The 13,957-nt window shown below is 34.0% G+C and overlaps 2 protein-coding genes across 2 annotated transcripts; one reads left to right on the top strand and one right to left on the bottom strand.

Annotated features, from left to right (window-relative positions):
• Nucleotides 1-6,014: 6,014 nt before the first annotated feature.
• LOC108912717 (THAP domain-containing protein 4-like) lies at nt 6,015-9,393 on the bottom strand. Its single transcript, XM_018718039.2, has 2 exons — nt 9,135-9,393; nt 6,015-6,686 (listed from the first exon to the last, which is right to left on the bottom strand). Exon 2 carries the CDS (start codon nt 6,642-6,644, stop codon nt 6,129-6,131), a length of 516 nt encoding a protein of 171 aa, XP_018573555.1. The 5' UTR covers nt 6,645-6,686; nt 9,135-9,393; the 3' UTR covers nt 6,015-6,128.
• Nucleotides 9,394-10,682: 1,289 nt separating this feature from the next.
• On the top strand, nt 10,683-11,319 carry LOC111692053. The gene is made up of 2 exons (XM_023455751.1): nt 10,683-10,989; nt 11,114-11,319. The coding sequence occupies exons 1-2, from the start codon at nt 10,689-10,691 to the stop codon at nt 11,248-11,250; spliced, it is 438 nt and encodes a 145-aa protein (XP_023311519.1). The 5' UTR covers nt 10,683-10,688; the 3' UTR covers nt 11,251-11,319.
• Nucleotides 11,320-13,957: the final 2,638 nt, after the last annotated feature.

Below are 13,957 nucleotides of genomic sequence, written 5' to 3'. Positions count from 1 at the left end.
GTTTAAGGAATAAGCGAACGCTTATCAAGGTGGTACTTCAACCGCAGCTAACCTACGCCTCCACGGCGTGGGGTCACGCGGCAAAAAGCCACTTAAAGTCATTACAGGCTGTGGAAAACATAGCCCTCCGCACGGCCACCGACGCGCCCTGGTACGTAAGAAACACTGACATATTACGAGACTTACAATACACAAACGCTACACAGACAATAAGACAAAACGCGGAGAAACGATTTGACGTAGCCGCTAGACATGACAATCCCCTCCTCAGGCAAGCCGTTGACTACGTACCCGACGTGACCGACAAACACAAAAGACCTAGACACCAACTTTTTGACCCTGGGTGACCACCCCAATGACCCCCCCCCTGCCCGCTAACCTTTTCTGTTTCAGAGACAGCCAGGATCAAGAAACGAAGACAACGACACACACACCACACATACACACACCCCATACCCTCCTTACCACTCCCCTCCCGCGCTAGCCTAAGGGCCACCTTAGCAAAGCGCATCCCAGGCTGCATAGCCGCACTGCCCTGCCCAACCATACCACACATAAACATGACACCACCCCCGGGGTTTACACAGACGAGCCGGTGAAGCAAGAAAAGCGCCAGAAGAAAGGGCCCTAGCCGGCGGGGCCCAGCCAGGACAAAAAGAGGTCCCATAAAGCGCCTACACCGGCCGCATTTGCGGTCGGGGTAGACGACGGAGCAGCAGCATACGGAGAATCACATTCTTCAATAGTGCCCTCATTTAATAATTTGTCAAGCTCCTTGCGTAGTATTTCTTTTTTTGGTTCGGAGAGTCGATAGGGTGGCATAGATATTGGTACGTCATCTGTCAGGACAATGCAATGTTCCGCAAACGGAGTAGCTTCGAAGCCTGATTGGAATACATCCTAATATTTCTGTAAAAATGTATTCATTTCAAGTATTTCTGAATTTGTCAGAGAGGAACCTTCCTTTTCTCTTAAGGAAACCATATTGATTATATTATCAAATTGATAGGGACGGTTTTCTTTCAGGAAAGGATAAGAGACAGTAAGATAATCACCAAAATGCCAGCAATTATTTGGCATATCTACAACAATAATCGCTTGTTGTAAGAAGTCAACTCCTAGCAACGTTCGGCTATCACTTTGTGAAGTTTGCTGATGATCAGGAACCGCAATAAGTTGCGTTGGAATAGACTTATCTTTGATGGTTATTATTAAATTGAAGATCTGTGCCATTACGGCCCTTTCAATGCCATCTGCCAAAGTTATCCGAAGAGACTTGGTTTCATAAGGTATATTCTTCTGTAAAAGTAATAGTGCAAGTTGTGTACTTGCGATGCTTGCTCTAGCTCATGTGTCCAGAATTGCAGAACCATGCAAACCGTCAATTTCTATAGGAACCAAAGGTGGGCCTATTTCTTTATTTGAAATACCATAGTATCGAAAGTCAGAAATTTCTGGTGTTTCACTTTTCGTACTTTTGCAAACTGGACAGTTACTTCGTACGTAACCGACTGTTCCACAAGAGAAACATGTTACTTGAGACTTGGTAGTATTACTTGAAGTGATATATACAGTACTACTAGTAGACGGATCAAATGAAAGTGTTTCTGTCTTCTTTTGACTCAATTTGCGACACTTCTTTGATATGACCATAAGCCTTACAATAAGCACACTGTTTCCTTTGTTTTAGTTTTTGTTGATCTGTAAAACCTTTTCCTGTGGGATTGACTTGAGTAGAAACTGTGGTCGTTTTAATTTCTTGCATCGTAATTTCTAATTTACGTGCTTCCTTGATTAGTCCTTCAAAGTTTGGTATATCATCGCGTGAGATTCTTTCACGAATTTTTAGATGAAGTAATCCATATACCATATCCACCTGGATTGATTCGGGGAGATTGGGACTACTGGGGAGATGAGACAATAAGGCTCTGCATCGGCTCACAAAAAGGTCAGTTTTCTCGTTCTCTCTTTGTTCTCTAGAGAATAACTCACGATAGACTTGATGAGCAGGTTTTGAATACCCAAATATGCATGTCTTAGCGCTTTGATTGCATCATCGAAAGTAGCTGTTGTCTTTTTAACTCCTTGCCACCAAATGGCAGCTTCGCCTTCTAAAAGCATCGGAAAACCTTTCAAAGCATTTTCATCACTAATTTGCAAACAGTCTTTATACACAATAATGGAATCTATAAATGCATGAACATCTTGTTTACTCGTTCCGTCGAAACGATTTGTGCATTTCGAAAAATTTCCATAATTTATTGTTGGCGTGGCAATGTTAGTATTTTGGTTAAACGAAGCGATAAGATTCTGTAACATTTCCGGCGTCATAACTATTTGTCGAATTTCGTCAGCCATCTTATTTACTTGCAAATTAACTTTGGAGTCAGGGAGAACACTTCCAGAACGTAAGTTCATAGACTCGTAGTAAGCACTACAGTTAAACACACTTGTTTGTTAATCTTATGCTGTAGAAACCGATAATTTGTCCATTTACTTACAAAAGCCGGGTGTGGGGTGTGTGTATGGTGAATTAGTTCCAGAATTCACAAGAAGACACACACAAAACACATTTTCAGTTTTATCACAAAAGTTGCTTCAGATAAATGTTCCAGCAATAAGTCGAGACACAACGTTGGGCGCCACAATTGTGAGGTAGGGGTTCAGATATCCTAACCATCAATGGTTTGTCAGTAACTTATACTAGTTTTTTTTATCTTCAAACAACTTTAATGGTAATAGAAGTAATGACAAAACAAAGTATTATTTTATGTCAAAACTGTCAAACGAACAACATCGCCATCTTCTCTGTGTTGGGTATTTCTTACAGTTGAATTAAAAAAAATATGGCTGAGTTTTAAATTCAGCCAATAAACTGCGCTCTGATTTCAGATTATGACCTTAAGGCAAAAGAACATTAATGTAATCAGTGACATCAGAATTAGTTTAACGAGCTTCTGCCGTAAAAAATTATTATTTGGCATTAAGAAAAATCTTGAACAAATTTGAATGGACTATTTTTTCTAATCAAAAAAGAGGTATATTTTGTTGAACGCGGTAAAAGTCCCAAAATCTAATATACAGAGTATTTAATGAAGGGGCACAAATGATACTTGAAATTCCTTAGGTGAAAATAAGTCGATTTAACCTAACATACCTATATCCCAAGTCGCATAATAAAAAAGGTACAGGGTGTCAAAGTGGAAAATAAAAAATGGTTTTTCCTTAATAATTTCTATAATTTTCGTCAGAAATGTTTCAAATGTTCAACAGAGAGGTTTTTTAATGATGGGAAAAATAATATAATAATGATTTTTTAGTGTCGAGTACGAGGCGCCCTCTGCGGGCAAAATTATACATTGAATATGTAATAACTTTTTTGCCAACCCCCGTATACAGCTTTTAGTAACAAAATATGAAATATTGGACTTCTTTGAACAAAAAAAGTATACTTACTGAAAATGGCTAAAGCCAACCGTTGAAGAGATATTTTTAATTTCATAAATTAGTGTTAAGGATTTATACCTCCACGAATATCATAGTTCAGGAGAAAAAATATTGCAAAATACTTATTTCTTAGTTTAATAATGATTTATTAGAAAAAAGAGCAAAACAACTAAAACCAAGAGTCACTTAACAACAGTCAATAGATAATTTAAGAGAAACAATTGGCTGACAATAAAAAACAAGATTTTTTAAAGGATATTTTGGAAGTAATTTCCATTTCCCTGTTAGCTACGATTAAAATTACGACGAACTCTTGAAAAAATATGTATGTCATTCTTTACTTCCTCAGCTGCTGCAAAAATTCTTTGACGAAGCATCTCCATACTATCAATAGGGTTGGAATAAACAACATTTTTTAAGTGACCCCCATAAAAAATAGTCCATGGGTGTGAGATTCGGTGATCGCGCAGGCCATTTGACTGGTGCATCGTTCCCTTGACCAATCCATCTCCCAGGAAAATTTGAATTTAACCATTGTCTAACCGCTAATGTACTATGGGCAGGAGCTCCGTCATGTGCGTACCACATGTTTTCACTAATAGCTAGTAGCACGTCTTCAAGCAATATTGGGAGTTGCTTATTTAAAAATCTCAAATATTCGGCTCCGCCGAGACGCTGAGGAAGAATAAACGGATCACTAAGATAATCTGCTAGGATGCCTGCCCATATATTTAAATTAAAATTATGTTGAAATTTGGATGTACAAACTTGGTGGGAATTTTTGGCAGACCATGAGTGACTATTGTGATGGTTCACTAAACCATGTCTTTGAAATGATGCTTCATTACCAAACAAAATACTGGATAAAATATTTCTGTTTTCCCTTGAAATGTTCATATACCATTGATAAAAATTTATCCTGTTAAGTAAATCCGCATCAGTCAATTCCTGCACAGGTTGTAGATGGTAGGGGTATAAAAGATTATTATTCGCAATTTTCCAAATCGTAGTATGTGAAACGTTATACTGTGTTGCCAATTTTCTGGTACTAGTTTCAGAATTCTGATCTTGTAAATTGCCAAGGACAACTTCTTCAAGTTCTACATCGCGAACAAGACGTCTTCTGCTAGTACAGCAGGAACACGACGATTGGGATATCTGGCATGATAAAGTCGTCCAGCAGCAGCAGAATTACATTAAAAAAAATACTTGCAACATATCGACATACTCGTCATTAGTATACACAATTTATTGTTATTTTATTCAATTCCAAAAATATTTAAAATCTAGGACGCAGGTAAATAGTGACTAAAATCAATTAACACTTATTAACTAATACTTCAAAATTGCAGTTTACGAGTATTATCAAATTACATTTACCTACTCGATTTTTAAATTTATTTAAGCAACTCGAACCTAGGTATTCGTGGAGGTATAAATCCGTAACACTAATTTATGAAGTTAAAAATATCTCTTTAACGGTTGGCTTTAGCCATTTTCAGTAAGTATACTGTTTTTGTTCAAAAAAGTCCAAAATTTCATATTATGTTACTAAAAGCTGTACCTATACGGCAAAAAAGTTACTACATATTCAATGCATAACGTTGCCCGCAGAGGGCGCCTCGTACTCGACACTAACAAATCATTATTATATTATGTTTCCCATCATTAAAAAACCTCTCTGTTGAAAATTTAGAACATTTCTGACTAAAATTATAGAAATTATTTAGGAAAAATCATTTTTTATTTTTCACTTTGACACCCTGTATATTTTTTATTATGCGACTTGGGATATAGGTATGTTAGGTTAAATCGACTTATTTTCACCAAAGGAATCTGGTATCATTTGTGCCCCTCCATTTAAATACACCCTGTATATTATTCTTCTCCATAAGTATTATGTATCGGTTTCCTTGGGGTGGGCCAAGGGTTGTAAGATGTATGGAGGCCTCTAAATTAAGAAAAGTCACGCAGTCCCATATGAAAAATATGATATTATTTCGCTTTTAAAATTTTAACCTCCGAAATTCTGCTGCCTAAATTCGCCTCTGCTTCAAGCAAACTAATACAGAACACATTTTATTTATTCAAATGTATAAACTAGATCCACCTTTTACTTGCAACAAAATAAAATGCTTCTGAATGTATACCAAAGAATATTTAATAGTTAGATTATTTTCAAATTTCTTAGGAGCACCACATATACAGGTTCGGAAAGTCCCCATGGTACATCGGCCGTTACGTGAGAGCGATAAAGTAAGTCATAGAAATCCGTGCGATAGACAAGGATGGTTACATTGAAGACGTTTCATGATCTGATAATAGTCAGTCCCACTTCTAACCCGAAACGGGCGGTGACTATTCTGATTATGAAACGTCTTCACTATAGCCATCCTTGTCTATCGCACGGATTTCTTTACTTTACTTTGTCGCTCTCTTGTAAAGGCAGATGGACCACGTGGATTTTCCAGCCATGTATGTTCAACTCTGGGTCTGGTAGTTCATTTACTACAAACAAAAGTTATGTTTCTGTGAATTTATATGAAATTTAAATTTTTACAGGATTAACATATATGTAGATACTTAAAGAAAGATAATTTTACAAGACTAAATTTATTTTATGTCTTGAGAATATAAAAAATACATAAAACTATAAATACCATATACCTAAGCACAAATTATTAAGAACATTTTTCATATAAAACAGCTACATGTTGTGTTAAAGGTGTACGCGGTGTTTCCATCAAAACAGTATATTCCAACTGCCCCCCTTCATTTAATTTGTAATACCTCTGGAGCCGCACGACCTTTTGCCTAACAAATTTCATATGTCCGATGGCGGAGGTATTTGTAATTATAGCATTATCTTTAGCAGTGCCTTCTTCTACAGTAGCGACTCCAAAACTTTGTGCTATAAGAAAAGACACTGAAACCTCATCTTCATCAATTCGTAGGAATCCGCTTTCTAAATGCATAGGTGCACCGTTTTCTGTGTTCCATGTTAGGGACCTATAATTTAAAAACGGTTGACCCAATGAAGTAAAACTTAAATTTTCATTGTAATTTACAGGACTTTTCATTGTAGGATAGTTTACGACGGCTGTTATGGACTTCCACTCTCCAACCATCCAAGAAAGCGATTTTAGTTTTTCATGTATTTTGCCAATATTCATTGGCATTCTTATCGAGGGCACCATAGCTGAACGAAATATGTATATTTACCACTGTATTTGAATATACTGAAAAAGAATACATAGTGATTCAGTTAATTAAAACTTAATTAACTGGTAGTAATAATAATTTGATAATAATAACAATATAGGTACCTATTTAGGTATCAATATACTCGTATCACGTTTCAAAAATTAATTTTTCGGTCGTCGCTGAAATTCACTTATGAAATTTGGCATAGGCCTTTAGATTATCACATGAAGGAATATTTTTTTCTTCGTACATATTAGAGTGAAGGTTTAGGGGCTACAGTTTTTTTTAAATAAAAAATGTCCGAGCCGTTTTAGGTAAAATAAATACATTTCTCTGTTTCTTGTCGATATAACTGATCCGCATTTTGTATGTATTTCGATCATGAATATCAAAAACGTCACAGAGATTGTTTTTCAAATTTTGTTTATACATTTATTACCAATTAAATAAGAAAAAAAATAAGCGATTGTTGGCCAAAACTTTTCTCAGATGGTCCTTAAAGGATTTCGTCACCACTTTTCTAACAAACTTTTTTTCTTACTTTATTGGTTTAATGAATCAGTAAAATTAATATAAATAATCCATCACATTTTTGATTCTCAGAAGTGTTTAAAAACTGTTTGTAAAGTTTCTCGAACACCTGTGTTTCCTAAATTTTCAATAAGTTAGCACCTGATGAAATCATAAGGGTGTCCCGAAATTAGGGGGCTACAGGGTGTTCTATGTCGAAAAAGATTACTTTTTCTTTATATAAACGTGGGTCCAAATATTCTTCCTAAGGAAGTTATAGTCACTTAAAGGGAACACTCTGATGATGTTTTTTTACTAAATAACTCCGAAATCAGTTGAGATAAAATAAACTAGCTTAACTCTTACGTGCTCAGTCTAGTAAAATGAAATTTACAAACTTTTTTTACTTTTAACTGAAAAGTATGAAATTTCAGTTTTTTAGTAAAAAAAAGTTACTCTAGGTTCACATTGGTACAATAATGTTCTATTTTTGTGTAAAATCCGTTTAAAAATAATGTTACATGTATTAATCACCGATAATCGAAATTGTCAATATTTTTTATCGTCGCGTTTGGCGTCCTTTGCATTGGCAGTAGTTATTTACTTTCACAGAAATTTATTATTGTTTGAGCAAATGCTCAAACAGATTTCCATTTTGCTGAATACATTTTTCAGCTAGACGTCGAATTGCCCGAGGAGAACTCAAAAATTCAAAATTATTTTGTCTGATTTGATTCGCAGCCAAATAAATGACACCAAACGCATTTGCGACGATAAAAAATATTGAAAATTTCGATTTCCGGTGATTAACATATGTAACATTATTTTTAAACGGATTTTACACAAAAATTGAACATCCTACTAATATGAATCAAGAGTACCTTCTTTTACTAAAAAACTCTGAAATTTCATACTTTTCAGTCATAAGTCAAAAAAGTCAATGCATAAAAAAATTATGGTAAATTCTACGCGTACTCAGCACGTAAGAGGTAAGCTAGTTACCAAATTTTATAAATTTATCTCAACTGGTTTCGGAGTTGTTTAGAAAAAACCATCATCAGGGTGGCCCCTTTAAGTGGCTATAACTTCCTTAGGAAGAATTTTTGGACCCACGTTTATATAAAGAAAAAGTAATCTTTTTCGACATAGAACACCCCGTAGAAATATTGCCCCCTAATTTCGGGACACCCTGTATATGTATTAGTAGTCTTTTAGTGTTTTTCAGAGAAAAATTATTATTTTACCAAATGTCACGGATTTATTTTTCTAAATTAAACCTTTTTTTTCTAAATAAAACTGACTACATCCTGCATCTGCGACACTGTGAATGAGGAAAAACACTATTTCTCCATGAAATTTATACAATCGATAATAATAATCTAAACACTGTACCAAGTTTCGTTAGGATCCCATTTCCTCTTTCAATTTGGCAAATATTTTAGAAACACCCTGTATATCGTACATAATAGGGCAAACATTTAAACAAATCAACAGAAAATTTAGGATTGGGAAAAATGTATTTTGAAAATTCGTGAGTTGCTCTTCTCATTAAAAATAAGATTTGTAATTGTAACAAAATCTCCAACCAATTTTTATTGGAATTTTTTTGTGAAAAAGCTCTCTTTCTTTTACTTCTTCGTTCAGGGAAATTTATCTCAGCCTACTCTCTTATGGTAGCTATAAGCATGCAAGTAACGCAACTGACAATAATTTTTTTTTATAAATTAAAATTCTTAAATCACGTTTCTGTCCTATCACAATATTTTTTAAGATTAATATAATAAATCAAATAAAGTTATTGTTTTAAATACTCTAATCTTTATAAATTAAACAAACTGTATTAATCTTTATAAAGTTATTGCGATAATTAATTCTGATTATATAATACATTTAACGAAATTTATAATCTAAAAAATACATAGTCATGTACGATAAATACACTAAAGTAAATGGCTGAAATAAATTTTACTTACAATTATGTTGATTAGGTAGTTAGTACCAAGAAGAAAATCTTAATGACCTTGGCAACGAAAGTAACACAAGTATTTGATGGATGAATATAGTTTATATTTTAACTGACGGTCAAATGTCTTGAGATAATAAAGTGATAAGTTTTTGCAGAGTATTTCTGCGGTTAGAGTTTGATTAACGTAAGGAAATATATTAGCCCGGGAGGCAGCGACATTATTGATGTAATTATTCCTACAAAGCTGATTTTTTTCTCATTTTGTTGTTTTGATATCGTAAGTAAACGGAACGGCAGTCTACCGCGCCAATGTAGGGGCAAACGTTAGTAACAATTTTTTAAACATGTAAATAAATAATACTTAAATGCCTTATACCTACAAGGCTGAAACTTTTTAGAGTGATCAATTATACCTAAAAATACAGTATAGTGATAGTCTACCGCGTCGGAAGGGGGGCCATCAAGGGTCTACCACCCACGCAAGGTGTTGAAAAATTAACTTTTTTGACTTATTTCTACAAGGCTGAATTTTTTTCTCAAATACTTTAGTTTATAAGAGAACCAAAAAAAAAACAGTCTACCGATCATCTAAGGGTGCAAAGCCTTGATAGACGCAATGGAATGCACGATCTCCCGAGCGCAGTCGCTGCGCCGATTCACTGTAAGCCGCTCTGAATAATAACTCATACCGGGATTAAATTACAATCTACAAAGCTGCTTTTTTGTCTATAGATATCTTACAATAATTATTGTCAAATAAACGTCTTATACCTTCGATACGAGGTGGCTAAAGCTTCGGTAGACGTGGCGAAAGTTTTTGCGCGGAAGTTGCTTAAAATTCCAAATTTATTATTAATTACAGTTTTTTGAGCTTACACCATTATTTAAACGTATGATATAGTAACAACGAGCGAGCGTTAGCGAGCGAGATTTTTGCTAGTATAATAGGTATTAACAAAAGTTCAAAAATTTTTTTTTTCAAATAACTGACCTTTTTCTTTTTTAACATTGAATAATTAAATTTATTTCACTTTTACTTATAATTTATAACAATAATACTTTTCGATAATAGCGCGCGAAATGCTTGATTTGCGATTCATCATCACATTCGTCAATTACACTCGTGCGAGAATTATTCTATCGCACTAGTATCGAACAATATTTTACGACACTTATTTATAAAATAAATGATAACAACGCAAATGTTTTTTATTACAACAATATAGTAATTATATAAAAAATAAATATATTTTTCTTATTCCTCATCGCTACTGACATTTGATTCCTCATCGCCTTCCATATCATCACTATCTTCATCCTCATCATCTTTCTGGTCACACACTCCATCATTTTCTTTAAGGTATTGACAACCGTCATTTGCAATTTCTGTATCTGCAAATAGCAATATATTATTAAATATTTATTATATTATGCTAACATAAATTCACCCCCTTTAGGGTCTGAAAGTCATTTTTTAATTGAGTTTTAGACCTCCTTAAAATGCAAATATGTGTACCTGAATCTTTATCGTTCTGTAGATCAAACGTCACATCGATCAGTGATGTTTTTGAAAGCTTACAAAACTACTAACGATAAAATCTTTCGTCAAAAGGTCAAGAGTTTCGATGCATCTGCTTTACCACCTTGTCAATCAGAGCTCCGAGAACACATACTCCGAACAGCATATATTGCACAAATTTGGAGTAATGCTCACTTAAAAGAGCCTACAACATTATCCCCACTCGACTGTGGCTGGAAAGTGGATGAGAATGCAAGATATGATTTTAATTGGTTTAGTGGCGACCAATTGCCTCAGTCAATCGATGATGTGACGTTTGATCTACAGAACGATAAAGATTCAGGTACACATATTTGCATTTTAAGGAAGTCTAAAACTCAATTAAAAAATGACTTTCAGACCCTAAAGGGGGTGAATTTATGTTAGCATAATATAATAAATATTTAATAATATATTGCTATTTGCAGATACAGAAATTGCAAATGACGGTTGTCAATACCTTAAAGAAAATGATGGAGTGTGTGACCAGAAAGATGATGAGGATGAAGATAGTGATGATATGGAAGGCGATGAGGAATCAAATGTCAGTAGCGATGAGGAATAAGAAAAATATATTTATTTTTTATATAATTACTATATTGTTGTAATAAAAAACATTTGCGTTGTTATCATTTATTTTATAAATAAGTGTCGTAAAATATTGTTCGATACTAGTGCGATAGAATAATTCTCGCACGAGTGTAATTGACGAATGTGATGATGAATCGCAAATCAAGCATTTCGCGCGCTATTATCGAAAAGTATTATTGTTATAAATTATAAGTAAAAGTGAAATAAATTTAATTATTCAATGTTAAAAAAGAAAAAGGTCAGTTATTTGAAAAAAAAAATTTTTTAACTTTTGTTAATACCTATTATACTAGCAAAAATCTCGCTCGCTAACGCTCGCTCGTTGTTACTATATCATACGTTTAAATAATGGTGTAAGCTCAAAAAATTATAATTAATAATAAATTTGGAATTTTAAGCAACTTCCGCGCAAAAACTTTCGCCACGTCTACCGAAGCTTTAGCCACCTCGTATCGAAGGTATAAGACGTTTATTTGACAATAATTATTGTAAGATATCTATAGACAAAAAAGCAGCTTTGTAGATTGTAATTTAATCCCGGTATGAGTTATTATTCAGAGCGGCTTACAGTGAATCGGCGCAGCGACTGCGCTCGGGAGATCGTGCATTCCATTGCGTCTATCAAGGCTTTGCACCCTTAGATGATCGGTAGACTGTTTTTTTTTGGTTCTCTTATAAACTAAAGTATTTGAGAAAAAAATTCAGCCTTGTAGAAATAAGTCAAAAAAGTTAATTTTTCAACACCTTGCGTGGGTGGTAGACCCTTGATGGCCCCCCTTCCGACGCGGTAGACTATCACTATACTGTATTTTTAGGTATAATTGATCACTCTAAAAAGTTTCAGCCTTGTAGGTATAAGGCATTTAAGTATTATTTATTTACATGTTTAAAAAATTGTTACTAACGTTTGCCCCCACATTGGCGCGGTAGACTGCCGTTCCGTTTACTTACGATATCAAAACAACAAAATGAGAAAAAATCAGCTTTGTAGGAATTGGTGCAAAATTTCTGTCGCTCTCTCCCGGACTATATGTATTTATCGCATAGGTACGGAAAACCCAACCCGAATCAGATGTAAATTGCACAAATTTTATTACCTATAAACTGTACGATACATAATTTATCTTAATTTTAAAATATACCATTGTATAAAATATTATTAACAGATGTATTTAAAAAAGTGTAACTGTTAACAAATTGCTTTATTATTAGGTACAGAGCCTTAATAAATGATTATAAGCCATGTGACCAGTAATTTTGTTTGAAACAGTAATTTTACTTCCTTCATGTTGGCAATTAAATTTCGGTAAAATTAAAAATGACAAACTATAACATCAAGATTACATTAAAACACAACATTCTGTTTCACGAGCTGTGTTTAGTGTAATTTTTCGCGAGATTCTATTCAACCAATCAGCGATAGTATTATTATTAAACCAATTATTAACTTTGATGACGCCAGGATTAAGGGATTTTTTATTACCAGTACCAGCCCTGTAATGTTGGATGCCTAAGCTCGGCGGTTAAGTGGTTTGTAAACATTTATGAATGCTTTGTACAAATTAATACATTTTTTTATACAACAATTGATATCTGGACAATCCATGCTCTCTAAGAAAACTAGGCGAGAACAATTTTTAGAATGTGGAAAATTAGAGATAAAAAACCTATACAATCCTTTAATCAAGTAACCCTTATACTGTAGTAATTGCTAAGTACGTACCTATTGAAATATCTGCACAATAATCAAGCTCAATAACAGGTGCGAGAATCCAAATTTTGCCGTTAATAGTTATCAAAAATCAGTTTATTATTATATTTTCCTGAGTGGTTTATAAAATGTACTCTCATGTATTCATAGGTCCTAAGTACAGTGTTGGTAGAGCACCGTCACTGTAGCTCCCTCTAGTGAATAATATTTTTCCTTCTTTCTGATATTTTTCCCCTCCAAACCGGCCAGACCCCACACACGCAATTTTTTAGATTGTGATAAAGTTTAATCAGGGAGCTAATACATTATTTTATTTATGAAGTGCGTAATATATTTTATATTTTATTCTTAATTGTCCTCTTGACTTGGCTCTTTCGCAAAGTATTTCTCAATTGTACAGACTATCAAAAAAAAATTAATAGGACTAGTGTTTAAAAAAAAATAAATAAAACTGAAAGTAAGAACGATAAGTGCTCGGAATGACCATGCTTATAAGCTCGTCCCATCACTTAGGAATTCATATGAAATTTAGGTATTACACTTTTTATGTAGGATTGTTTACCGACACAGGCTATTTTCAGATATTTCACGGATTTACAAGAAGATTTATAGGTTTTAAATGTTTTAAAGAGAAAAAATATTATAAGGTTGATGGATTTACAAAAAATAAATTTCATTTGGTATGGTGAGCCCCTTTCTGAAAATATTTCATACAATTAAAGAGGATCCCTCGAATTCATCTAGATCGACAATGGTCAGACGAAAATTCGAAAAAAAATCTAATCCCTGGACTACTTTAGGCAAACAATTTTTCTTTAGCAAAATTATTCGTTGTGGCGTAGATCACTTTCAAATATAATATAATTATGGAGTCCAAAGGAAAACTATTTTGTCGGTAGAATTATGGATGGCGACTCATTTTCCCTCGCATAAAATTGTGTATGGACTTGCAGAAGATCTATGTGTATGG

This window comes from Anoplophora glabripennis, unplaced genomic scaffold, assembly GCF_000390285.2.
Source record: "Anoplophora glabripennis isolate ALB-LARVAE unplaced genomic scaffold, Agla_2.0 scaffold879, whole genome shotgun sequence".
NCBI classification, from domain to species: Eukaryota; Metazoa; Arthropoda; class Insecta; order Coleoptera; family Cerambycidae; genus Anoplophora; species Anoplophora glabripennis.
Note: the sequence above shows the minus strand (reverse complement) of the source record. Positions and strands in the feature narration are given on the sequence as shown.